The following is a 26,053-nucleotide window of genomic DNA, read 5'->3' as shown; positions in this document are numbered from 1 at the left end:
AACCACATAGATAGCCCTAAGTCGCTGTCTTTATTTAATATCTTTGCTCCTGCGCGTTTCCTACGACGTAGAGAAAACGACTTCTTTTATATCCCAAGACACAATACTAATTACGGTTTGAATAATCCTATATGCAATGCTGCTTCCTGTTTCAATCAATTTGAGGATTTATTAGATTTCCATTCAAGTCGAAATGAATGTAAGACTCTACTTGTAAATAATACATAATTAATTAGATTTAAGTTTAGCTTATAAGATATTCTATGAAAGTCAAATGTACTTGTTAGAGTTAAATAAATAAATAAATAAAATTCAGGTTCTGGTGGATTTGATGGGGTGGTATGTTTTCTTTGGAATACAAAACAAATATTTTAAAAACAATTGCAAATCATATCGAGAAAATATTGTACTTGTCATAATAATCATCAAGCCATATTGCATCGCAATCAAATTCTGCGGTATCTTCAACAAAATTCAGAATGAAAATTTCAGCAATTTCATAATCGATCTCAGAAGGTTTTCCACCACCGGTCTCCGGTCTGAGATCGATTAAATTGACCTAAATTGGTCCGCGCCTCCTGCTTGTAGCGGCTCCATCGGTCCCTTACTTGTTTCGGCGTCAATTCCAAGCCACTTGCCTGAAACGTTACAGCAATATTTTGCCAGGCTTTAGCTTTGGCTTTTAATAACTTGCATTCATTTGGCTTAGAATCTATAATATGTGCAAGTGGTCTAGCTGCTTCGACCAGTAGCTCCTTCATTGCTATCGTCCAATTTGACTATCTGTTCCGTTTTAAATTTTGTTTTTCAGCCATTTCTAATATGATGAATATTTATTAGAACAAAATCACAATTATATATTAAAACAAGTATTATTCGACTTACTTTGTTATAAAATATAGCCACGAACAATTAGCAGAGAACAATCACAACAAATCTCAACTCTTGTGACCTTAAAAGTATTTGTTGCATGTACTGTCAAAATGACAGTGCAAACCATGGGATTAAATTTAAATGTCCGTTTATAGTTGAGTTTCCCAACAATAAAATTTAACTGGGCGTTAGTCCTTAACCTAACTATCAAAATGTTTATAGGTATGGCAAAATATTTAAAACCCAGTTAAATATTTAAGTGAGCATTAATTTTGATTATTGGTAATACCCTTAAATGGTTTTATTTATTCATTAAAAACGACTATAAGGTAACATCAAACATGAACAAAAATTCACACATTCAAAAGACCAGAACTTGGGTCAACAGAGCTCATTCATTTCAGCTGTCAACAAAGATCTGTGCTTTTTTAGCTTTTTTCTGACATATCAGAGCATCAGACCTTGTTTCGAGCGAGCTCTATGAGCTCTGAATAAAATGACCGAGCTAATGGAGTAAAAAGCTGAGCGTGGTAGACTTTATGTTTGTTTCATGTGGTATAAAGAAAAAAGTTGGAAAATCTTAAAACTATTGACCGTTAAGTTCTTCAGTGTTTTTTCATAGATATATCGGAGAGTTTTGATCAAAATCTGCTTCAAGTTTAAAAACAAAAACGCCTTAAGTTTCGAAACAAGGTTTTTTGTGACTCCCATCTCTAGCAACTTGCCTGTTCAAAATCGTTTTTCAATACTTAATCCATAATTCAGTGATTCCAATTATAGATTTAAATTGTATTAATTCTTGAACTTTGTCAAATCTCATCCCTTAAATCTGTACATTAAAATTCCTAAGCCATGGAGTTAAATTTTAAACCGCCATTACGCAAGCCCCCTTATTATTTAAATGCAAACCCAGCCTTCACAAAAATTCATCGGCTCAATGAATTTCCCTTTTTTTAAAATTCATAATTTGAACTTCGTTATTTTATAGGAAAAATTCCCCATATTAAGTATGCTTCGGTAATTTTTCAATGTTGTTTTGTCCCCATTCGTTGCGTTTAGTTCAGTTGAATTTGTCGACCCGTTGTCGTTTGTTGCCTTGCTTTGTTTTGTGTGTTTTAAAAAAGAGTGCAGCATAAAATAAATAATTTAGTTTTAATTGCACAGAACTTTTTGTATTTTTAGTGTTTTTTTGTGAATAAACTCAATCAAAGGATAAACTATTTATTGCAGCAAAAGGTTAGAATAAAAAGAAACATGATTTTTCTGCTTTTAATTAAGGAAATTGTCGAATCTGAAAATTTTACTTTGCGTGGTTTTTCTTTTTGGTTGCATAAAAGCATCGGTTGTTGGTGCTCCTCGGCGGCAGCGGTGGTGGTGTCGGCGTCTTGGGGTAGTTCAGTTATTTTGAACCCCTTTTCGTAAAATTTTTTGGTTAAAAAATACAAATATCTGTATGAACTTATCTAATGTGAATATTTGGGTAAATTGTGCAAAAATTTAATGAAGAGGATTAAGTAATTTTAGTACAAAGAAAAGTTTCCAATTACCTTGGGCGCCGGAGCCTGGATGGATAAACCGCCATTTTTTCAAAAAATAAGAAATTTCCCTTTCCCTACAAACAGAACATGAACATGAACATATTAACAGCAACAGTGGTGGCTCGATAAAAAGAACTCTGTGGCTTTGTGTTGGCTTAACTTGCGATTTTTTGTTTTATTTTTATACCTGCTTATAATTTCCCCTTTTGTGTATTTTGTTTGTATGTTTGAAAAGAGGAGTTCATTGTTTGGGGAAATGAAAATAATTTCATAGGATGGCAACATAAAATCAAACAAATTAATGGATAATGAAATTGAAATGCATTTGAAGAAGTGAAAGAAAACTTGACAAATATGACTATGAACTTGGTATAAAAAGGAAAATTCAAATTGATGTCTACTTTCACAAGTTCTTCACATTTCTTTTCACATTGAAAATTCCGCGTCTGCCCGGCGTACTCTTATGATAAGAATAGTTTCTTTTTGTACCTATATTAAAAAGTAGTTTATCTTTTGTTTTTTATATGTACCCATGTGTCGGTTTTTATACATATTTATGTATATAAGAAAATTAATATTTCCCTTAACCTTGACTCATACCTATTTTCTTATCTCTTACTCTTATCTCGTATTTTTTTACAAGCTGAAATATTTTTATAAAACTATGTAGGTACATAGTTAGGAGGTAGTTATCATTATTTTTTAATAATCAGATAGTTAAGTTATACAAAATCACATATATAAATAATGTAAGCGTAGAAACAAGAAATAAAACATTCTGATTGCAGTACTCATACATAGTGTTCTGTGTAAAACTGGTATTACAAATGCAATAGCAACGTAATTAATCTAGAATGATAGGTATGTTGCTTAAGAGAATGCAGGAAACCTACCGATGCCACTTTAGATCTATCGACACGACATTACTTTGATTTTGAATTCGCTTGTTATTGATGTAGGTACCTGCCTATAAACTGGTTTTAATGGTCTTGGATGTTATTAGGTACCTATTACAAACCGATAGCTCAAATACAAATGTTAAACCCCTGGAAAGCAAGCTAAATAGTTACACAAATTGGATGCTAAAAAAGGTTACTGTTACGCCTAATTTCTTGAAGATGTTCTAAAATAAATTTAAAACTATCTAGAAATTCTCGGTTTATCTTGGGAACCTTATTTTAAATATATTTTGAACTCGAGCATTTCTTTAAATCTAGTTTTGAGTTCAAGGAATTTTTGATATCAGTTGAATGTAATGTGTTTTTTGTTATTACCCCGGAACCAGTTCTGACTCAAAATTCTGGCATTTTACGAAAAAAAAAAATTGTTTTGATATTATTACTTGTTCTGAAATAAAAATGTTTTGGGTTTTTATGGTATTTTGATTGAGATTAATGTTTTTTAACCATTCTCTTTTGATAAATGCATTGATATTCGTGTGGCACTGAACATCTTTACTTGAATAAAGATTAAAAGAAATTGGTTTTAATTCCATTTTTACAGTTACTTGAAAACTCGAAATTCAACAGTATTGATGAAAATTTAGTATTTTATTAAGTCTCTATAAACAGACTTATCTACACTCTTATTTGTTGTATTTATGGATATTGACAATTTTAGATTGGATGTCATTCGCGATCTAAATTAAAAAAGGACATGTCCATGTGTCCAGACTTAAAACTTATGTTCATTATAAACGCTAAAATATGTATGTTCATATGTAAAACTAAAATAAAACGCACGAAAAGTAAATAGTTTAATGGATTTAAATTTATAAGTAACTTACACTTTATTTTTTTTTGCTTGTTTTATTTTATATTGTATTTGTTATTTATTTTAAATTTGTGTCAGTGCTGTCGGGAGGATGCAATACGGAGTTTTTAACAATTATAATGTGATTTAATACAAGTATTGAATAAAGAACAAAAAAATCCCCTGAAGAAGTAAGGAATTCTTACGAAACGTTGGGTAAAAGAATGGAATAAAGTTTTTTATTTATTCGCATTCCAAAAAACAAAAAGACCAAAAGAGCCTAATAAAACATAATAAATAAGTATTAAAAAAGAATTAGTCAAACACATACAACAATAAAATTAAATAAGTTATGCTTATCAAAATAAAAAAAATACCACTTTTTTGTGTGAAAAATAATAGCACCAACATTGTAAATTCGTAAGAAAGTACAAATTCTAGGTAAAATCAATAAGTTTTTGATTTTGAACAATATCAATTAATTAATATTTTGTCTTATAACCCTTACATTTAAGTACAGCGGCACAAGGTCGTGGCATAGAGTCGACCAATGCTTGATATCGCTGAAGTGGAATATTTCTCCATGCAGCCTGCACAGCTTCCCATAATTACAGTGTGTTTTTCGGTTTGGCTTCAAATACGGCTTTTTTTACATCTGCCCAAAGATTTTCGATGGGGTTCAGGTCTGGCGACTGAGCCGGCCATTCCATAAGCTGAACCCTATTTCTAGCGAAAAAATCCTTTGCTAATTTACTCGTATGTTTAGGGACATTATCAAGCTGCAGAACCTACTTGAGAGGCATATTTCTTTCAGCGTAAGGCAGCATGACTTCCCTCATAATGTCAACATAAATTTTAGCGTTCATTATGGGTTTGATCCAAAATATGGGACCAGTACCATTATATGAAAAGCATCCCCATTATGTTTATTTTTGCGCCGCCGTGCTTAATTGTCTTAATGGTGTATTCTGGCTTTGACTCCTTGTTTTTTGGCCTGCGGAAAAAAGTTCTGGTACCCAAATAAAACAATTTTTGACTCATGGGTTCATAGTATATTACGCAACTTAGTAGGCTCCCAATGCAAGTGATCTGTTGCAAATTTTTTCCGTTTTTCTAAGTGGACCTTTGTCAATAAGGGTACCTTCCTGGGACTTCTAGCAGGTAAATTATTCTTTGTCAGCTTTTTCCTTATTGTCGAAGTGGTCACAGGTAGATTTAATTCCTCTTTTATTTTATGAGAGGTAATAAATAAGGTAGTACCCGTGGCATAATGGTTAGTGCGTTGGACTGGGTTCAATCCCTGCCTGTGACACCTTGTAGGCCTAAAATTGTAGGTCCCTTCCATTCCTGACAACAGTACTCGCACACAGGAATGGTTATGAGTTGTAAGTCACTAGGCCCTGGTTCACAACGGACTGTTGCGCCACCCAATTTATTTATTTTATTAAATGGATTTTTTTTACTAATCTCGTTATGCGTCGTTCATCGAAAGGAGTCAATTTCGGTTTTCTTCCTCTTTTTTCATCTTGGGGAACATACTTTTTTGCATTTGATATCATTTTATTAGAACATCCAACTAGTTCTCTTATGTATTTGTATATTTACCCCTCAGAAATAAATTGTTTTATTAAGGAACATTGTTCTGGAGTACAATGTCTACCGCGACCCATTTTAGCTGGTTAACACCATTATAGTATTTATGAGTTATTAATTTTAAGTTATTTAAATACCTTACCTTGATATGATTATAATAAATAAATTGGGTGGCGCGACAGTCCGCTGAGAACTAAGGCCTAGTGACTTACAACTCTCAACCATTCCTGTGTGCGAGTGATGTTGTCAGGAATGGAGGGGACCTACAGTTTATATGCCGAATCCGAACGGCTAATTTTGAGAAAGCACTTTTTCATGACAATTGTTACTCTTGGAGAATTTGTCAATTCCTCGCAAGAGGCAGTACCCGTGAAAAGACTTTAGATGGCATAGGCAGGGATCGAACCCAAGACCTCTAGCATGACAGTCCAACGCACTAACCATCATGCCACGGGTACCACTGATATGATTAAATATATATATATATATGATTAAATGTAAAAAAAATTGAAAACACGAATATATTCTACCAAAACTCTCAACAGAATGACAAATCAACGGAAAAAGTAACAATTTAGAAAAATTTCCTTGTTCATTATACTACTGAATGCAATAGAAATACTTTTCTGTAGATGCGTCGTGTTATCAGAGAAGAACGCAATTGGTAAGAGTAGTACAAAATGCAACTTGGTGCTATTTTTTTCACAGAGCTGTAATTAAATATTTGAAGACTATTTCAAGTCGTAGTCCAATTTTGGCATACTCTTTCCAACATTTCGGGCGGGTTTGTCTGTATGGACATGAGCTTTAACATAGCCCTACAAAAAAATAGTCTAAAGGCGTTAAATCACACTATTTAGGCGGCCAATTGACCGGTTCCGAACGTGAAATAAAAACATATTAAATAATGATAATAGAACGAAAGGAAAGCAAATTTTAACAGTCTACGAAAATTGAGATGCCAGTTTGGAATGGTAATAATGGATTAAGCTAATCTGCCTATTTTTATTGATTAGCGTTGTTGAACCAAAAACTTTGAAAGTTTTATTAAACACTTAACTCAGATTGAATAAACTAGCCTTTAAAGTAATTTAACCCTTTTTACAACACGGAAAAAGAAGCTACAAACAGACATGGAGGTTTTGGATGCAATTATGTTTGCAAGAAATTTTTTGGTATCCAGGTACCTACCTATAATACAATGAAACAAATTTGTAAGTTTATGTACATATGTATGCAGGTTGGAATAAATAATTGCCAACATTTTAAATTGAAATTTAAATAACCATTTAAGTTTAAGTATGAGAAAAGCTAAATTATCGAAAACTATTTTATTACTTTAACATTAATAAAAAGTGCCAAATTGTTAAGGGCTCGCGGATCTTCAATAGGAATTTTGGTTCCCCCCTTTTTGCTCCATAAAATATATAATCAAATGTAGAAAATGATGTGAAATAAACGATTTTGGAATTTATTTCACTCTGGAGAAAAGCCTTACGCTTTAATTACTTTTTTCTATTATCGAGAAGAAAAATTAAATCAAATTTTATTTTATTTCCTTTTAAAAAAGAAATTCTCAGTATCCTATGAAATGGAACGGAACTGTGCAAGCTGGAAAAAGGAAGTTTTTGATATAAGGCGTTTTTTTAAGTTCACAGCAGAGCCTGAACAGTCTAAACAAAAAATTGCTTTTTTTTTGCCGCGGAACCTGTGGAACTTCAAATTTGTGTTTCTATCTTCGTTCTTACCGTGTTATGAGCTTGTTTAGAGTGCGCTCTTTGAGATCGGAATAAAATACTTGAGCAGGCCGAGTTGAATGCTGGAATCATGTTATGTTACTATGGCGTCCATAAGATTGTCGAGAAATAATAATAATTATTAAAATAAAATGAATCTTGTTTCTCTAGAAGAAAATGACTGTAGTGACAGCTTAGTCTTCAGTTGGTTTTCAAAAATAATTCCAAGCGCTCTGAACACACTTTGTGCCAAGAATGTTCAGAGAATGCTCGATATGCTCATACTATTCAAAACTGTTCTGCGCTAAAGAAGGAGAAGTTCCAAACACGCCTGTTTAAGTCCATTACATAAAGGTACCAGGTGTTTCATAAGTAATGGTCAAAACTTATGTTAAAGGTCAGTTCATGACCTAATAGAATTTGCTAACTTGTCTGTAATTTTTAGTTACTTTAGAATGTCGCAAAAATGACTATTATTTGTGGGACACCCTATATCCACACCTTTCTTACTCTAGTGGGTTTTAAGTTTAAATTAAAACTGTAAAATTGATATAAAATTGAAATAAAAGCTACATTTTGTCTTCTATTATTCTACCAGTAATTTATGTCTGTTTTGGATTATACTTAATTTCAATTTTGGACTATTGCAAACTCAAAGAATATAGTAAAGTCCTAAATTTCATATGACCAATCTCTACCTGTATTACAAATATTATCTAAAAAAACTGCTTGTGTTGCCCAAGACTAGAATACAATAAAAGCCGAATCTCTTGATAGTTGTTGTTGCGTTGTTGCTTTTGACAAAGAAGTAACAATATATTTGTACCTCAAAAGTCTTTGAATTGTCAGCAATTTTAAACTAGAAACATATTACCATGTTCTCATTGAAATAAAATATTTAATTATAGGTAAAATATGTTTATTTTTTTTGTCAGAATTTCATATGGATTCCATATCGCAATCCATGCATACAAAATTTTCAGTACAAATTTTCACTGATTAAGAAAAATAAAAAATAATAGAAACTTTCATATTGAAAAAAGTTAGATGCTAAAGGAACTCTTAATTCGATACAAAACATAAAGCGTAAAAAAAGCTCAAGTCTTACTTACATATGTATATTGCGTCGCTTTGGGTGTAAGCCATAAGATACATTTCAATACAGAAACTTCTTCAAAAAATCTTGCAAATAAATTATTTTGATTAAGCAAAAAAAAATAATAGAAGCATTATTAATTATTTTGGCATGAACTAAGCTGTATGCTTTTAAGATTATATAGTACAAACCCATGGCCTTATAGTCCTTCCCTAGTTAATATCTCTGATAAACTTTAACTGTGAAAGATCATTAACGTCAATTTTAACCAAATCAATAACCTACGTATTATGTATTGTAGGTAAACGGTTTTTTTCAAAGTTCTATTTTCTAAGCCAATATCGATGTCATACTATGCTTAACGGACATAATCCAAAACGCTTTATAAAGGTATTCCCACTTATCGTTTCAACCATTCTTTATTCTGTCCTCTTTACCTTTTTATTTTTGTTTTTGTTGCAATGTATTTTCTATTTCTTGCATTCCTGCCAGTTCAGTTGTGCAGAAAACATAAACAAAGGTATAACTAACTAGAAAAGAACCTGTATGAAAATGAAGTGTACCAGTTAACTTGCTGCTTGCACTTTCTAAATACTCCTCCTATAATTGCGCTCAGAACAAGAGAGAAACTATTCTTAATAGATATTTAGATTTTATTTAATAGTACAGTACTGTCTGGGTAGCGTGAACACTGGACTGCGTGAACACCTGGCTCGCATGAACACCAATTGTTTTATACAGAGCACTCTATAGCGTGAACAACAAAAACCTCGATAGCATGAACAACTTATTTATGCTCCTATGTCCTATTTCGGGGATTTCCCTTTATTTAAGAAATCGTACTTTTACACCCACGTACAAACACATTTTTGCATCGCATACTCCGTTGCTATAAAAAAACGATTCACTTTTGAATACGTGAAACTAGCTTCTGTTTGTATGCTTCTTTTCTTTGAATTTTGTTTTTCGTCTATCAAGTTTATTTAACGTGCAACAATGTTAACAAAAAAACCAAAGTTCTTGTCGTTGAAAGAAAAAGGTGATATTATCGCGAAACTTGAAAGAGGTGTAGCCCCATCCATTTTATCCCGGGAATAATCTGTCGCAAAATCTACAATTTCGGCCATAAAAAAAAACAAGGATAAGCTCCTTAAAGTGGTGGCCACTAGCCAAATCAGCTCCCTAAAAAGAAAAACTTCAAAACAGGGTGAGTACCCTCGCATGGAACGGATGCTTTATAAATGGTTCTTGAAGCAGTTGGTGGTGAGATGCTAAAAGAAAAGGCAAAATTGTTGCACGAAAAACTAGAAGAGGAAGTAGGCTTCAATGCTAGTGCTGGTTGGCTAGATGGATTCAAATCACGTTTTGGTGTTCGGCTTCTTAAAATCTGTGGAGAGAAACTTTCATCCGATCACAGCGCAGTTGCACCATTCAAAAATAATTTTGCGAAGACTATCCATGAGCTTCAGCTATCTCAGAACCAAATTTATAACGCTGATGAGTCGGGTTTGGTTTGGAAGTTGTTGCCTAAAAGAACGTATGTGGCTAGAGGAGGAAAAACTGCTCCAGGTAGAAAAGTTGAAAAAGCCAGAATTACATTCTTAGCATGCACTAACGTTACTGGTCTTAACAAAATTAAGCCGATGATCATTGGAAAATCCAAAAAACCTCGTTGCTTTAAAAATGTTTACATTCCTGTTGATTACCGTAGCTCCAAGAATGCATGGATGACTGCCGATATTTTCAAAAATTGGTTTCATAATTTATTTGCAAAATAAAACTTCAATTAAAGTATACGGAAACTGTTGTCTAAGTGTGTTTTTCTTGACGGGTAAAATATTGGATAGTGTGAACAACCTGGTTTGCATGGACAGTCTGTGCAATAATTAGTTCACGCTATCCAGACAGCACTGTACTTCTTACCGGATGCATTTTTGGCAAAAGAACTTTTATTTGAGTAAAACTAATGAACCTTGACATTGGAAAAGATTATTATAGGTACATCAATTAAAAATAAAAGCCTGTTAGGGCATAGCATGTAAAAACTCGTATGTTGTTTAGTCTTCCGTATCATAATCTACTTAACTAACCAGAATAAAGGAAACAAAGAAAAGTCTAGTAGGCAGCAAGCACGCATTACGGGAAACGTCAATTGTGCAATAATCAAAGTAGGTAAGGTATTATCGATTTGTTTTATTCTTCAAAGAAAATACATAATAAAGCAATGATGCGTTTCATTGTAGAGAAACATTTTACCTATTATAGACACAACGGCATTTTAATAATATTAAGAAAAAAAAAGTCAGAGTTTGTAGGAAATACTTGAGAACTATGACTACTCATATGTTATTTCATTTAACTCTATAAAAAGTACATATTTTGACTTTGTAACTGAGCTTGAGAATTCATCACACATCGCCCATTGTCAAAAATTAAAATTTTGTACGTGCTCATGCATTTCATTTCGATTTCGAATTTCGGTTGTGCGTTTCTTAAGACAGTCAGACATCAAAATTATGCTAGGGCGACTTTATTCAACAAACAACAAATATTTTTAAAGAATTTTTTTTTTTTTTGTAGGTATCCTGTTTAAAAAGATGCTTTTTATATTTTAAATTATATTTTTGTATCAATATTATTAAATCACATTTCATTTGGTTGTTTTGGAATCAAGATTTGTTTGTAGATTTGTAAAAAACGTTACACCACGTCATCCAGGGTTTCAACACAGTGTCATGAATCCTATTGTACTTGAGAGCGTAAACGATTGTATGGGACGAATCTTCTTTTGCACTTGTGCAATAGTACTGAAAGATCTTGACGTGCACAAATCAGCTGGGCCGCATATTATCTCTTCTTTTGTTCTGAAGAGGTGTTCTTCAATGATGGCAGAAATACTGCTCACGTTTTTTAAACAATCCTCTTTCCGAGCCGATAGAAAATGGCATTTGTGCAGCATTTAAAAAAAAGACAAATAGTCCTCTCCCTTCAACTATCGTGCATATCTTGTGTTATGAACGATATCTTGTGTGTCACTTCTAATTCCCTTAACTGTTTCGATTTTCATACTCGTTTTCAGGATCAAGATTCATATCCTTGTCCTTCGAATAAGCTATTCATTAATGGCGCATGAATCCAGGAAACTGATCAACTTTCAGTGCTGGGAATGTTTACCGCATATCATACTCGACATTTCCAAAAAATGCTGCTTGTTGCTTAGATTTTCTCCGACGGTGCGGCAAATTTGTCACCCCTTCTGATCTAGCTGTACAAGGTTCCAAAACTTGAATATAACTAGGCAGGTGCACAAAAAAACAAGTTTAATAATATTGGATAGAATTCATTACTTGAAGTCTGAAAAATAGCTGTAAAATTGGTTTGAAGGCAGAAAAATAAGATTGTTTCTGAGAATATGTTTAAAAAACATAAAACATTTAAAATGAAATATTACCATTTTTTAGCATTACACCCGAAATGTTTGAAAAAACCCTCATAATAAGAGTTGTTTTTATCAGTTGAATATGTTGGCCTGGAACTTAGCGCATCTGACCATTGTTTTATATCAGCAAATTTCTCGTGTTTAAACTCTCCATCTCCACTTAAAGAAAGAGCTCCTTAGAAAACCGTTTGTCAATACGAGAAAGTCAAATGGGGCGGACTCAATAATTATATCAGGATCTTGATCGATCGATAGTGATGCCGCCAGCGCTGATATAATCACAAGTTTGATTCTCTTGGGGAATAAGAACTTTTATCCCGAACAGGGTTAAAAGCAAAGATCTTAGGAAAACGCTTAATTCGATGCGAGCTGTAAAGAGGTTATTAAGGCCAAAGAAGTAAGTTGTTGTTGTTTTAAGGCCGACCCAACTGAGGAAAATCGTAATAATGCGGATGGAAGACAGCATTTGTCCAGCCCATCCCCCAAAAAGGCGAATCTTCCTCACCCTCTAATTACCGACCGATTGCATTTACGTCCCTTTTTTCCAAGGTCATGGAAACGCTGATTAATTATCAGGGGCCTTACTATGTAACTCGATTCTACAATGAAATTGCTCGAGTTCGAAAAATTGGTACTATGTATGCATTTGACTACATTTGAAACAACGAGAATCGAATAGTTCTAGTAGTACCTATGAACTTTCGAATAAACGAGGAACTACTTAACTCGAAAGTTGAATTCAAAACAAGGCGAAATCGAAAATAATCACTACATCAAATGTGTTCGCGAGCGAAGTTTTTACAAAGTGTGAGAGATGCTCAGTCGTAACCGGGCGAATGAGTTGAATATGAGTTCCATCTACCACCCCAATTAAACCGGGAATTTGTGATTTTTGCCAAAATAGAGTTTGGAAAATTCATCATCAGCGGGCACATGACTCTTTCGATTGAAGTCAAAAATTAGGCAAGTATTGACACGGTTTGCTGTGCGATTAAAACGTTCTTGTCACCACCGATTTCGTTTTGGTAACCTCCTGTTGCCAAAAATTTCAATGCTGCTGCTAACTTAATGATAATCGGAACAGCATTTTATCTTCTGCGTGTAGTCATGTCGGATGATATGGTGTTAAGTAAGAACATAAACCCTTCTTTAGAAAAACGATAGTTCTTAACAAAACCAAAACAAAAGTATATATGTACATATTTCTCATTAAGAATGAGTGCAAACATTCTACCAAATACATACATATATATGTACAAACCTTTTCTCACTCAGGTCCATTATTTTGGAATTATATCTTATTCTTCTGCGTTCAATTTGCTTGTACCGTTCTTCATTTCCTTGCAAATAAAACCAAATTCTCAAATAACTCGATACTTCGTTCGAAAGTAGAACATTTTTTGAAAAGAAATTGGTACAACCGGCAGTCGATTCTACTTTCATACGTAGTACGATTTGAATGTAGAATCGGAAATGAATTTCGAATAGAATCGAAAGTAGAATCGAGTTACATAGTAGGGCCCCAGCTCAAAAAATATTTCGAAGATCGAAAGCTTCTTAATAAATGACCAACAGTACGGTCTTCGCAGCAATAGGTCCGGTGGTGATCTAATGGTTCATCAGAAAGTAAGATTATTGAACTTGATATTTCAGAAGCATTTGATAGGGTTTGGCATCATACTCTCCTATTGAAAATGTGTGCTTTCAATTTTCATGATTCTTTTCTTCATTGGATCTTCAATACGAGGAGTATTGCATAGGTTCAAATCTGAAAACCACAAAATAAATGCTGAGCTCTGTTCTATCTCCAACACTTCCTAATTTTATTAATGATCTCCTGTCTGCAATATCTGATCCAATACATTGTTTCGCTGATGATAGTACTCCAAGCTTTTCTTATTCGTTTTCAGAATCACATCCTTCTTCCTCGTAGAGTTTAATGCTTTGAAGTCCTTATGTTGTCTTGTTTTACTCCCCCTCTGATCTGGCTGTTATCTACAAGACTTATAAATTTCCAAAACTTAAGTATAACTCCTACTTCTTGGCTGTTGCTTCTGCAACTTACTTAAACTTCTTGGACAGTATTGAACGTAGAGCATTTAGATTGATTGGTCGCTTCAACATCGTCGTAAAATTTCTTGTCTCACACTTTTTTACAGTTATTTTAAAGGTTTATTCTTTTGGGAAATAACCAGCTGCATTCCTCCCTTTAAACCGTAATACTCGCGCTGCTAGGACTACACGAATGTGGTATACCTTACCACACTATCTTTCCCAGCCATTGCAATATAAAGGTGCTTACTAGTGCTCACACTGTTTCTTTGCATAATAATCGCAGTTATATCCCCTTGAGGCTGTGCTTATTTAAACAAAAGGTGTGTCTAATCCTGCAAACACTAATACTTCATATAATATTGTACTTAAAACAGCTAGAATGCCCGTCAGAAACTAAATATGTACATCTTATCGCGAATCTTCAAATGTATGGCCTTTATTTTACAAATCATAGTACAGATCTCTTCCAGTGGCTGATAGACTTCAGCAAAATTCACTTACGGAAACAGTCTACCTGCAAGACTAAAACTCTTCGTACACTTTGCGGGTTCCTGAAAATCAAACATAGAAATGCAAAGTGATATCTTTTGTCGAAAACACAGAATCTGTGAACTCTTAGGTTAAAAAAACACATTTCGATATTTATAAAGAAATACATTTCTATTGGAAACATACAAATATTTAAAAATAAATTTACAATTGTGGAGGTAAACAAAAACATCTTCCGGTACATCTAACTATATCAGTTTATAGAATTGGTTAAACCGTTAATAGAATCGGTCGAATAAATGTGTGCACGATAAATTCGTAGTATATGAGAAACTTAACATATTTTGCGTTTATGCCTGCAAACTACTCTTAAACAATGCTTTGGAATGATATTCTGTAATGTCTATATAATCATTATATGAATTATTTTGTTCACTGTCATCCATTTTTGTATGGACGGGTACTCTATTGTTTTTCATGGGAACTCAATTGGAACCCTTTTCTTATGCATTGAATTATAAAATTTCAGTTGACAGTGATTACAAAAAATACAAATATACAAAAATACACTCGAAGTAACATATTGACGACAAAGTTAATGGCCGCACTTGAAATCGTGCTACATTTACGAGTATAGTTATCATCGATAAGATTTTTCTAACACATTTCTAGTGTTTTATTTTGTAAATATCCAATCCAATCTGCTGCATCAGCAATAACACAAACCTCAAGAATCTTTTAACATAGCGAGTTTTTCTGGTATATAAATAAATAAAAACACAAATAAATTAAATAATAAACAACAACAACATCTGAGAATAGATGTTTATAAAATATAATATACAATATAAGTATAAATAAGCTAAGGACCATGGAAGGGTGTGTGTTTTTGTATTTTCAGTGACATGTTGAATTGATCGAGCTAGAAAACATAGCACAGTGGTTCAAGGGCCTTCAGAAATGGGTCTATTAAAGTTCAATGTATACTATTTAGATTGTTGGCATTGAACTTTATCGTAGATGAACTTAGGTATTGTTATTTCCTCTTAAATACGAAAAAAAAAGTAGATGACGCAACAGTCTGTTCAGAAATAGGGTCTAGTGACTAAACAACAACCGAATCCTACCGGCTAATTTAAGAAAGCAATTTCATGACAAGAATTACTCTTGGAGGATTTGTCAATTACTCTTGGAGGATTAGTCAATTACTCTTGGAGGATATCTCAATTGCTCTTAGAGGATTTTTCAATTCCTCTCAAGATGCAGTGCCTGTGAAAAAACTAGATGGCTAGGCCCCTGGCATGACAGTCCTACGCACTAACCATCATGTCACAGGTACCATGAGTTATTCCTTCTTGTACACCCAAAAAGCGTCCAAGACTTGGGTTTCGACTCGATCATTAAGAAAAAAGAGAAAGTTTGCCTTTGCGGTCACGATTAGAAATTATCTGGAATTCATTTCATTTTTTTTTTTTACAATAAACACAAGAAAACTCAAAGATTGATTTTATATTGAGCAACATTGTTAACTAGAATGAGAACTAAAATTGAAATGTACGTTACTTTTTGGGTTTTATTCTAAATGGTAGTGCTGCAACAGTCCATACGGAGTCGTCAGATAATTGGAAGTTAAATAAGCTAAAATTATTCTAAATGAAAATAAGGTCTGTCAAAATATTGGAGTCTATCTAGATCGACGTTATAGTCTATATTTTGGACAACATCTCATCTAACAATTAAAACCTCGAAACTTTTCGAAACTCGAATCTTCACAGTTTATTGGCAGTGATTCTACACGTCTTTTGTTGTTAATTAAATGTAGTCGGTGTTTTTAGTTCATTAATTTTTCGAAACTTTAATATCATTCGCCATTGATCGGAATCGGCAAATTATTATTCAGTTTCATGATGCCTTCAGCGTATAAAACGGCACCAAACAGTCAATTTGTCTAAACAACTAAATAACGTAAATGGAAGCGTTGTTGTGATCTTAAACGATTCAGAATGCAATTGCCAAATCATATTTATCATAAATGTCAACACAGTTTGGCATTCTCAATTGTCAGTCCATAGACAACAACCACCTGAGCGTATCATACTCCTTTAATATAGGTTTCTTACATTCCAACCAAAATATGAAAACTCATGATGAAATAAAGGTCTCAACTAGGGCTGAAATTTCATTCAATAATGTTTTTTACAATCTTAAAAAAGCAGGAAAATGTTATCAACAAATGTTCGTATCGATTTAGGGCTACCTCTCCCAACAAATTGAGCCAGTGTAGATCGTTCGTCAGCCGGCATAAGGCATAACCCATCGGCCCCGGTGGTGGTGGCCTGTGGCCGGCTACGGCGGCGGCAGAGGCAGCGGCAGTCATGGTGTCTAAACATTTGTGTACGAGTATAGTAGTTTTTGCTTTGCTGCACAATTTGATTATATTTTTGTTTGCTTCTTTTATTTTTATTCATTGAGAGATGGTGGGGAAATGGATGGGGACTGAGATTGTAAACATACATAAAAACTTGAGTGTTGTATAAATAAGTTGAACAAACCTACCGTTAAAAAATTGCTTCGAATTGAAGACAACAAAACAAAAAAGAACTCTCCTGTTGTTGATTAAGGGGAATTATTTGATTTCGCTTTTTTTTAGATTTTTTATTTTGTTCATTCTGATGTTGAGCTTCAGCTTATTAAGAGAAGAGAAGCTATTTGTGCCTTAAATGTGCGAGGCATTAATTTTCATAGGCTTGTATTTTCTTTGTATATATATTTTTTATGATTTTTGTTGGCTTTTTGACTTGTGTCTGTGTGCGGTTTATTTGGAATGGCAAATGGGTGTGATTCTATTTAATAATTTATCTTGACGATAATTAATAAAAATTCCTTGCTAGTTTTTTTCTTTTTTAATTAATCTACAAGAATAAAAACAAAAGATATGCTTTTATGATTGTATGCTTGATTTGAGAATCTTTATATTAACCTTATCACTTTGAAAAGATTAGAAATAATGATGAAATTGTGATTTAAAGTGATATTTTCAAAATATTGGACTGATCACAGTAAATTCCCTGAAACGCAGGAATACTTTTTGGTGTTGTTGAACCTTATCCAATTGAGTGTTGTTTGGTAAATATAAGTGTAATTCTTCGACAAGGGGACTCTTTAGTTGGATGTTATCGTACCTAAATTGATGGTTTAAATAAAAATAAAATGTTCAAATGTAAATTTTTTCTAATTCATGTTTATGCTCATAGTTGTATTAATTTAGTTTATTTTACCTTTTTTTATACAAATGAAAAGTAAGTCTTGGACATGGAATTTTTTCAAATTTAAGATTTGAACCAAGTGGAGAAATAGTGCTGAAATTTTTGTATTCCTATTTTGGCCACTGCAGGTATTAGAAAAAAGAGACTTCTTTTATTTCTGGTGAACCTATTTCATTGCTACCCCTTTTAACATCAGTTTTTGTCCAGAAAAAGCAGAAGGCGTCGTTTGGTGGTGGTGCAGCGTTGTAGATGGTTCAATTGTATGCACACAGTAACGTCACTCGACAGATTTTAGGTCGAATGTGCATGCCATGAAACTAGGCTCCTTCGTTGCCCTTTCTTTGTCCAAAGATTTGGCAGCGGAGCATTCTTCTTTTCTTTTTAAATTTGTCAGATAATCTTCATTTTGGGTTTCTTTACCTTTTTGACATGCCTGACACTGATCTTTTTTTGGATGTAAGAACGATAGGTTGTAACACTCACCGAAAACTTTCCTCTAAGTGGTAGATGAAGGTAGCTTTATTGACGTATCACTCATGTATTTGTCAAGGCATAAGAAATACATTTTTGTTATGCTTAGACTGGGATCAAGATAAATTCTCTGTGAATTCTTGCGGCAGTAGTGAGACTTTACAGTTGGGAAGCTTTCAATGTGATCCCTAATCCTTGTGATATTTCCATCCGATGTTTTATTTGAATTGTTTGATCTTCCTCTTTCATCTGCTTTAGGAAAAACTTCAGTTGGTCCTTTTTATTTAAATGTCTTTTTTACTGTACTGTATGAAATGGCAAGAGTTCCACAAAAAAAAGTCGCGACAGATATTATCTTCTTTTCGACTCGTCTCGATTCGAATACAAAGCTAGACATAGATCGGTGGCCAAAATAATAAGAGTGAATAAATAAATGTTCTTCACTTATAAATTATGTTTTAATAACCTTCCAATTGTTTTTTTAATTTATAATTATTTTTGGATTTGCTCTCAAAATTTCCCAGAGTCACTGAAAAACGTCCATAAGTATTTATCAAAGTACCGTTATTCACGAAACTTATTTTTCAGTGGACTAAAAAAATGGGACACACATAATATTTTCTGAAGAAGACCGCCGTGTGATTTTGCAACTAAGAGATGAAGGTAACACTTAATTTTATTGCGAATTCACTTCATCGTTCTGCGTGTGTTGTGGTTCGAGTACTAAAGAACCGATATAAAAACAAAAAACAGCTGAAATAAGAGGACGACCAAAGAAACCTTCATCTACCCTCAATAAAAAAAAGTTAGAGAAGCTCTTAAAAATTCATTTGCCACATACGCCTTGGTAAAAAAAAAATTGTCATTGGATGTTCGCTCTTGAACGATTCGCCGAAGTTTGCAAGACAGAAAATTACACTGAAGATAGCTAGATAAGTTCCATTTTTCAGTACATATAAGAAACCTAAATCAACGCATTTGAATTCGCAAACTTCAACCAAGCATTAAGGTCCAAGAAACTGGAAAACAAATTGTTTGGATCTGATATCCTAATTCATGTTAGAAAGAAATACAATGAAGAATTAAATCGTAGAAACACCATAAACCCCATAGAACATGGAAAGATTAACATTTAGAAAGAAACGGTTTCACTCTTATTTTTTGGCTATGAAAAAGACGCATGAACAAAGTTCTGAATCTGAAACCGGTGTATATTATACTTCCAAGATTTCCAGAGATTTTTGTTTTAAAATCTGTGCGAATTTACTAAACAATTACCTCGCGATTGCACGGTTCACCAAACCGAAAACAAAAATCAAGCCACACCTTCCTTTTTTTTTTAAACGACCGCTCGAAAGTTTAAGTTTTGTTTTTGCTCCTCGCGGTTGGATTTCCATATTATGTGAAATCAATTTAATCCTAATTTTAGTTAATGCCTTCCAAAGTACTGAAAATGTAGCCACGGTTAGAAGAGAAGCACAGAAAAGGGTCCTTCATTTCTTAACGTTACCTGTTAATTCCAAATGATAAAGATTGATCTTTTATCCATAGTGATCATCAAACACGCAACCTACATATTCCAGTAAAAATGCTTGAAATAATGTATAAAACAATTAGGTAAAATACAACGTTTAAGTGTAAACACCGCTATTTGGCCGATAAATTAGACAACAAATAAAATTTTGCTATCTCAACAGCGTACTTACTTTTTTTGACCCTATGTGTAATTCAAGAGATATATTCACAATCAGCCTATCGCATCAAGTTTATGAGTTATTACCTTTTTTAAAATAAAAAAAAAACATCATACAATAAACTAGTTTATAAACTAGTTTGTTGAAATATTAAGTTTCTGGGAGAGCTTTAAGGACACATCAAAAGGCCGTGTGTCATTTCCAGAAGGGTTTACTTAGAGGAAACAAAACAGAAAAACAGAATACATTAATATTAGTCGAAAAAATATATCTTGATCAGATCATATGTGTTGGTTTTCAAGTAGTGAATCGTGTTGGACTTATCAAATTAGACTAGTGACTTTATATCTCCACAGAAAATAGTAAAGGGTCGTTAAATTGCACAGTTTCGTAATGTGATACTTTGAGGTTACCAAACGTTTCTTTCAATAAATAAATTGTGGCACAGGCTGTGTGACATGTCTTGTTGAAACCACATCTCCTGCATATCGTGTTTGTTCAATTAATTGACGAAAGAGTCAGTTATCTTGGCACTTAAGTGTACGCCATTGACAATAATGTTCTGGCCAGCATCGTTTTTATGGAAGAGGTATGGACCAATTATTCCATCAACCCATACAGCTCATCAGGTATATTTTTGTAGATGTAACGGTGTGTCAACACATAGGGGGCACCAAATAACTTTTCTTTTTTTTTTTTTGAAAATGCTATAAAAACATCGAGTGTAGCTTCGGCTGTGTGGCACGTAGCTCTGTCCTGTTGAAACCAAATGTTGCCAATATCCTCTTCTTCAATTTATGTGAACAAAAATTCGTTCAAAATGGTCCGATAACAATCGCCTTCATTTTCGAAGAAAAATGGCCCAATTATGCCTCTGGACCAAAATCCGCACCAAACAGTGGCTCGTTTTGGGTATATCGGCTTTTCAATGTAGGCGTGCGAGTTTTCTATACCCCAAATGCGACAATTTGTTTGTTTACATACTCGCCAAGATAAAAATGAGCTTCATCTGAAAAGATGATTTTCTTTTGGCAAAATCGGGATCTTCTCTTAGCGTTGTTACCAGCGTTGTTCAAGCGTATACACAACCATATTCGTTACAACTATTTATCTGGCAAATCAGACATTAGAAATAAGCACTAGTTGAAAAAGAACGTTACATAGCGGACCCTATACCTGAGGATAAGCATCGCTCCAAATCGGAGGTATTCGCCCATGTTCCGAATTTCGATCGAAAGTGAATTGAAATCACTTTTCAATTTCACGTGAAATGAAATTGCATGTTCTTCAATTCGATCGAATTCGAAAACTTCGAAATTGCTTCGAACTGTCAGAACTGAAGAATCATACATTTTTATTTTGTTTCTGAAGTAAAATGTTTGCTGTTTTGAAGATGGATGCAATATTATTATCAATTTTAAGGGAAAAAAGGAAAAAGAATTCAAGAGATAAAATAAGAAAGAAAAAAATATATTGGATTTGCTGACACATTTTACGTGTGTGAAAATTATGTAAAATTGTTCTGATAAATTAAGTTATTTTAAATTAAGCAAAGACGCTTTTTTATATGTTCTAAGGGAAATAGAACCTTTTATAATACCTTCTTCAATTCAAAACTCGCTGCAACCCTCCAATTCCTAGCAGTAGGAAGCTTTTAAAGATCAATTCACAAAATTAAAAAATGTGATTTGAATGCGTTCGAAAAATGGAACAAACCGAAATACAGAACATCCATTTTCATGTTCGAAAATCCAATTCACGATAACGAATTGTGGAACACCCAAATTCACTTTCGCAAAGTGTATTCACAATAAGTGAAATGCAGAACATGGGCAATTGTTTATGAATCTATTCACTCAAAAGTGAATTTCATTGCTAAATAAAATTCGCGTATTTCGTATTTTGAACATAACCATGATTTGGAAGAGTTGTTCAAGTGTCAGTACACTCATGCTAAAATGCCAAAGCAAACTAAATATAAGTCTTTTAACATCAGGCAAAATGATCGAAAAATAAAATAGCCAACTAAATGATCCATAACTCTTAAAAAACATCCGTTTAATGCATGTATTATATAAAAATAACAAGATTGGCATTATCAAACAGTTTGCATTTTAATAATTTTTTGAAACCATACGATATTGATTAAGGAATGTATCTTACAAAAATTAATGAATTTTGTATTTATTTATGTTATTAACGTTTCATTCATTTACTTACAATACCTAATAAAATAGAATTCAAAAGTTTAACAGGCGTTTCTTCTGTATGATTCATTTTATCCTACAAATTTCACAAGTTCTTAAAAAACTATAAACAACAAAATTCTGTTCGATATAACTCTTATAAAGTTATTATTTTTGTTTTCTTACAGGTATTAAAATCAATTCAAGATGTTAGCCAAAAACAATTCTGTTCAACAGCAGCAATCAAGACGCGCTCCTCTATCACTAAGTACTTCCATGAAGCCAACAAAATCCAATGACAATAACAAAAAAGAGACCACCACCAACAATCAAAAGACTGATAATAATTCAAAAAAAGACTCTCTACAAGAAAGAAAACTTTCTGCTGATAAAAAACAATCTTCAACTGACTCGAAAAGGTCCTCGTCAACATCATCCACCGAATCATCGAAGAAACTCGAAGCAAACAAAATCAATAATAAAAATGATGATAACAAGAAAAGTCAAAATGGTGTCAATGGAAATAACCTTAAAGACAAAGCTAACAACACCACAACTTCCAATGAAGCTACGGCTAAAACTAAGCCAGAACCATCATCTAATGGCAATGCTTCGAAATCATTAGCAGACAAGAAAAATAATCCTGTGGTAGATGTTGTTGCATCGGCGAAAAATGACACCAAGGAAAAACCAACTACCCAAAAGACCCAAGAGACTAAAAATGAAGAAAATAAGGATAAAGCTGCTGAGAAAAATAAGGAAAAGACCGCCGAGGTTTCAAATTCAAAACAAAACCAGGAAAAGTGTTCGCTTTCAATAAAGGAAAAGAATACAGAAGCTAATGCTGAAGCTGAAGCCACCATTGATAAGAAGAAAAACGATGAAAAGGTGGTCGAAGAAAAGAATGTCACAATTCAAAGTGCTGAAAAGACAAATGTTATAGACCAAGAAGCAGTAATGAGTGTCTCAGAGAGCAATGAACAAAATTCTCCCGCAACCCAAACGCCGAAAAAAACCGAAGAAACCAAAGTTTTGACGACCCAGATCAACAGCGATAAGAAAGAGGAGTTGGAAACACCGATTGTAGAAAATCCACAAGCCAATGATTTGCTGGAAGACGTCATGATGGAACCCTTGGAATTTACGGAAGAACCAACATGTAACATTTTTGCAGTTTCAACACCAGCTAAGAGCTGCAGTCCCAAGGAAGCCCAAAACCTGTTCGAAATGCCATCGAAAATGTCTCCCAAATCTGAAGTTAAACCATCCTCGGCACAATTGACACACACCCCCGATCGCAAGTCTTGCCCGAGAACATTTTCCGCCATATCGGGTCGTCGAAGTATTCGCCCGATTGGTGATTACACTTTCAGCGGAAATTTACAAATTCGAGAGTCTTACAGGAAGATCAACACCGAGCTAGATTTCACAACTTCCAGTTTGAATGTCACTGTAGGATCCGAAGTGCCAAATAACGAATCGTTTTCGTTCTTCTCTCGATCACGCAAACGAGATCGATCATCCCCCATCCCCCAAGCGGCTATGGAAGTACAGAGTGAACTTAGTCCCAAGAGCCCTAAGCGTCCGAGAATCGATATGTCAGGATTGTTCAATGCCATGGCCAGTCCAATAACAATGCTTCGAGCTCGTCTAGCCCGAGCTTCGGTCCAATCGACGCCGAAGAGGCAGATTGTTGATTCAATCGAACAGGATGATACAGAATGTATCAGCAATTGCAGTTGAAGCCGTCGAAGAGGAGGAACTAACAGCAACAGAAGAGCAGACATTTAATCCGGACAGCACAGTTGCCGACACCAATGAACCCTGCGAGGAGGAACCTTCTAAATCTTCACAGAGCCCTGCTGTTCTCGGAGATGATGGTGATGATGACATCAAGATCAAAGAGTACATTACTGCAACAGATTCACAAGCCAAGAAGAAATGTAGCATTATGTAATGCTATTTAGGAACTTACTCTTTCTTTTTTATTTTAGTAGTATAAAAGCATTATAAAAGGATAATAATAATAATAATAATTAACTTACAATCATAGTACTGTATTGTAGTAAAAGAAAAGCAGGACACATATCCCAAATAAGTCGGTTTAGAGAAAACATTTTCTTTTGGCAATCTCACTTCGTGTTTTTACTGTTAAGTTTTCTAATTTTTGTCTTAGATATTGGAAAAATTGCTTATATTTTAAAAGAGAGAAACAAATTGCCAAGAAGTGCGTTAAAATTGTAGTTGCCATTTTTTTTTTGTTTAGACAATCACATTTCTTCTCCGTATGACTGTGGTCTTGAAATTTTGACTTTACACCACGTCGTCATTTCGGAAGAGGAATCCAAAATGATTAATGATTATTGCTTTTCTTTTTTTTATTTGACGTCTGACACAAGATTACATAACTTACATACATACTTTATAAACTTAACATGTATATCTGTTTAAGTGTAATATATTTTTTTTTACGAAATGTACAACTTGATTTTTTTATTTTTTTTATAACTTGTGGAGGAGAAGAAAATGAGTCGTAGGCCTACATTAATATAGACGATCTACTGTTTCTGTTTTCCTATGCATTTATCTCCAAACCATTGTCCGGGTATTATGTACATTAGTTTTGATACATTGAACATTCGCTTAGTACGGTAAAAGAACAAACATCTCTACTCCACAGTACTACCGAAGTGGGACTCAGAGGTAAACTGATGGGCATATAATGGTTTAAATGTTTAAGACAGGAATGCAACTGGCTATTTCAATTGTGGTTAACAGTAATAAACATAAGGACGATGTTTGAGTAACATAAATGAGAAGATGTTATTCACCCTTATTATAATAGGCGGTTACTTAAACGACATTTGTCACTTTTTTGGCGTTTTAGATTCGGTATTGCGTTACTTAAAAGCACACATTTCACATAAACAGCTGACTATGACAAATTGATAAACACAAGAACAAATTTAAATTTTTGAATTCAAATAAAATTTCGTTTGAAGCAAAATTAAAATGAATAGCATTTGACTATTTAATTTTGTTGAATAACACTGTTGACGTAAGACGACGAATGTAAGAAACTAAGTTTAATAAGAGAAAGGCGAAGAATAAGATCGACATCAAATCCTTTGGATTTACCAGATTCGAAGTAAGTACCTAATACCTAAACATGATATACTCAGTGTATGATTTCTTGGGCAAATAATTCTATAAAGTTGGTTTCCAGATTCGTAATATACCTACTTTAGATTGAATAAAGACGCCTTTGTTTATCTGTTGAATGAACTGTAAGATAAGATACCGAAAAGACGAAGCATGTTATTGGTGCCACTAATTTTTTAGCTTGGAGCTGTATTGAGATTCCTTGCTGAAGGATTACCAAAAGGGTGTAGGCAATGACTTCAATTTGGGCATTGCACAACCAACGATGGGCCTCATCCTTAAAGAGATGCTTGATATTATAGAAGTTCACTTTGCCCTCGTTGGATAAATGCTCACTATTCGGACCAAGAAAAAAGGGAAGCAAAAGCATTTTTTTATGAAAAGGCTAGGATTCTGGGAGTAATTGGATGCGTAGATGGCAGCCACTTAAGAATTCAAGCACCAAAAAAACAAGAACAACATCGTTTTTATAATAGAAAAGGCTTTTTTAGTTTGAATATTTGTATGAACGAAAATTGTCATACAAATGAAACGCCTGCTACAACAGGGGTGATTATTGCCAATAATTTTAAATGTCTTTTTTAATTATGTCCAAGATACTTAGGTAAGTTGCATGAGCACAGCTCAGAAAGTTTTGGGCGTACAATGTTTTTTTTTTTTGTTAATTAAAGCCAGATCAGAATGAGTGACAAATTTTTTGCAT

At 33.6% G+C, this 26,053-nt stretch overlaps 1 protein-coding gene across 1 annotated transcript; it reads left to right on the top strand.

Moving 5' to 3' along the window:
* Positions 1-1,932: 1,932 nt before the first annotated feature.
* On the top strand, positions 1,933-24,671 carry LOC129939951 (myb-like protein X). The gene is made up of 2 exons (XM_056048149.1): positions 1,933-2,109; positions 22,377-24,671. The coding sequence occupies exon 2, from the start codon at positions 22,396-22,398 to the stop codon at positions 23,929-23,931; it is 1,536 nt and encodes a 511-aa protein (XP_055904124.1). The 5' UTR covers positions 1,933-2,109; positions 22,377-22,395; the 3' UTR covers positions 23,932-24,671.
* Positions 24,672-26,053: the final 1,382 nt, after the last annotated feature.

Source organism: Eupeodes corollae, chromosome 1, assembly GCF_945859685.1.
Source record: "Eupeodes corollae chromosome 1, idEupCoro1.1, whole genome shotgun sequence".
NCBI classification, from domain to species: Eukaryota; Metazoa; Arthropoda; class Insecta; order Diptera; family Syrphidae; genus Eupeodes; species Eupeodes corollae.
Note: the sequence above shows the minus strand (reverse complement) of the source record. Positions and strands in the feature narration are given on the sequence as shown.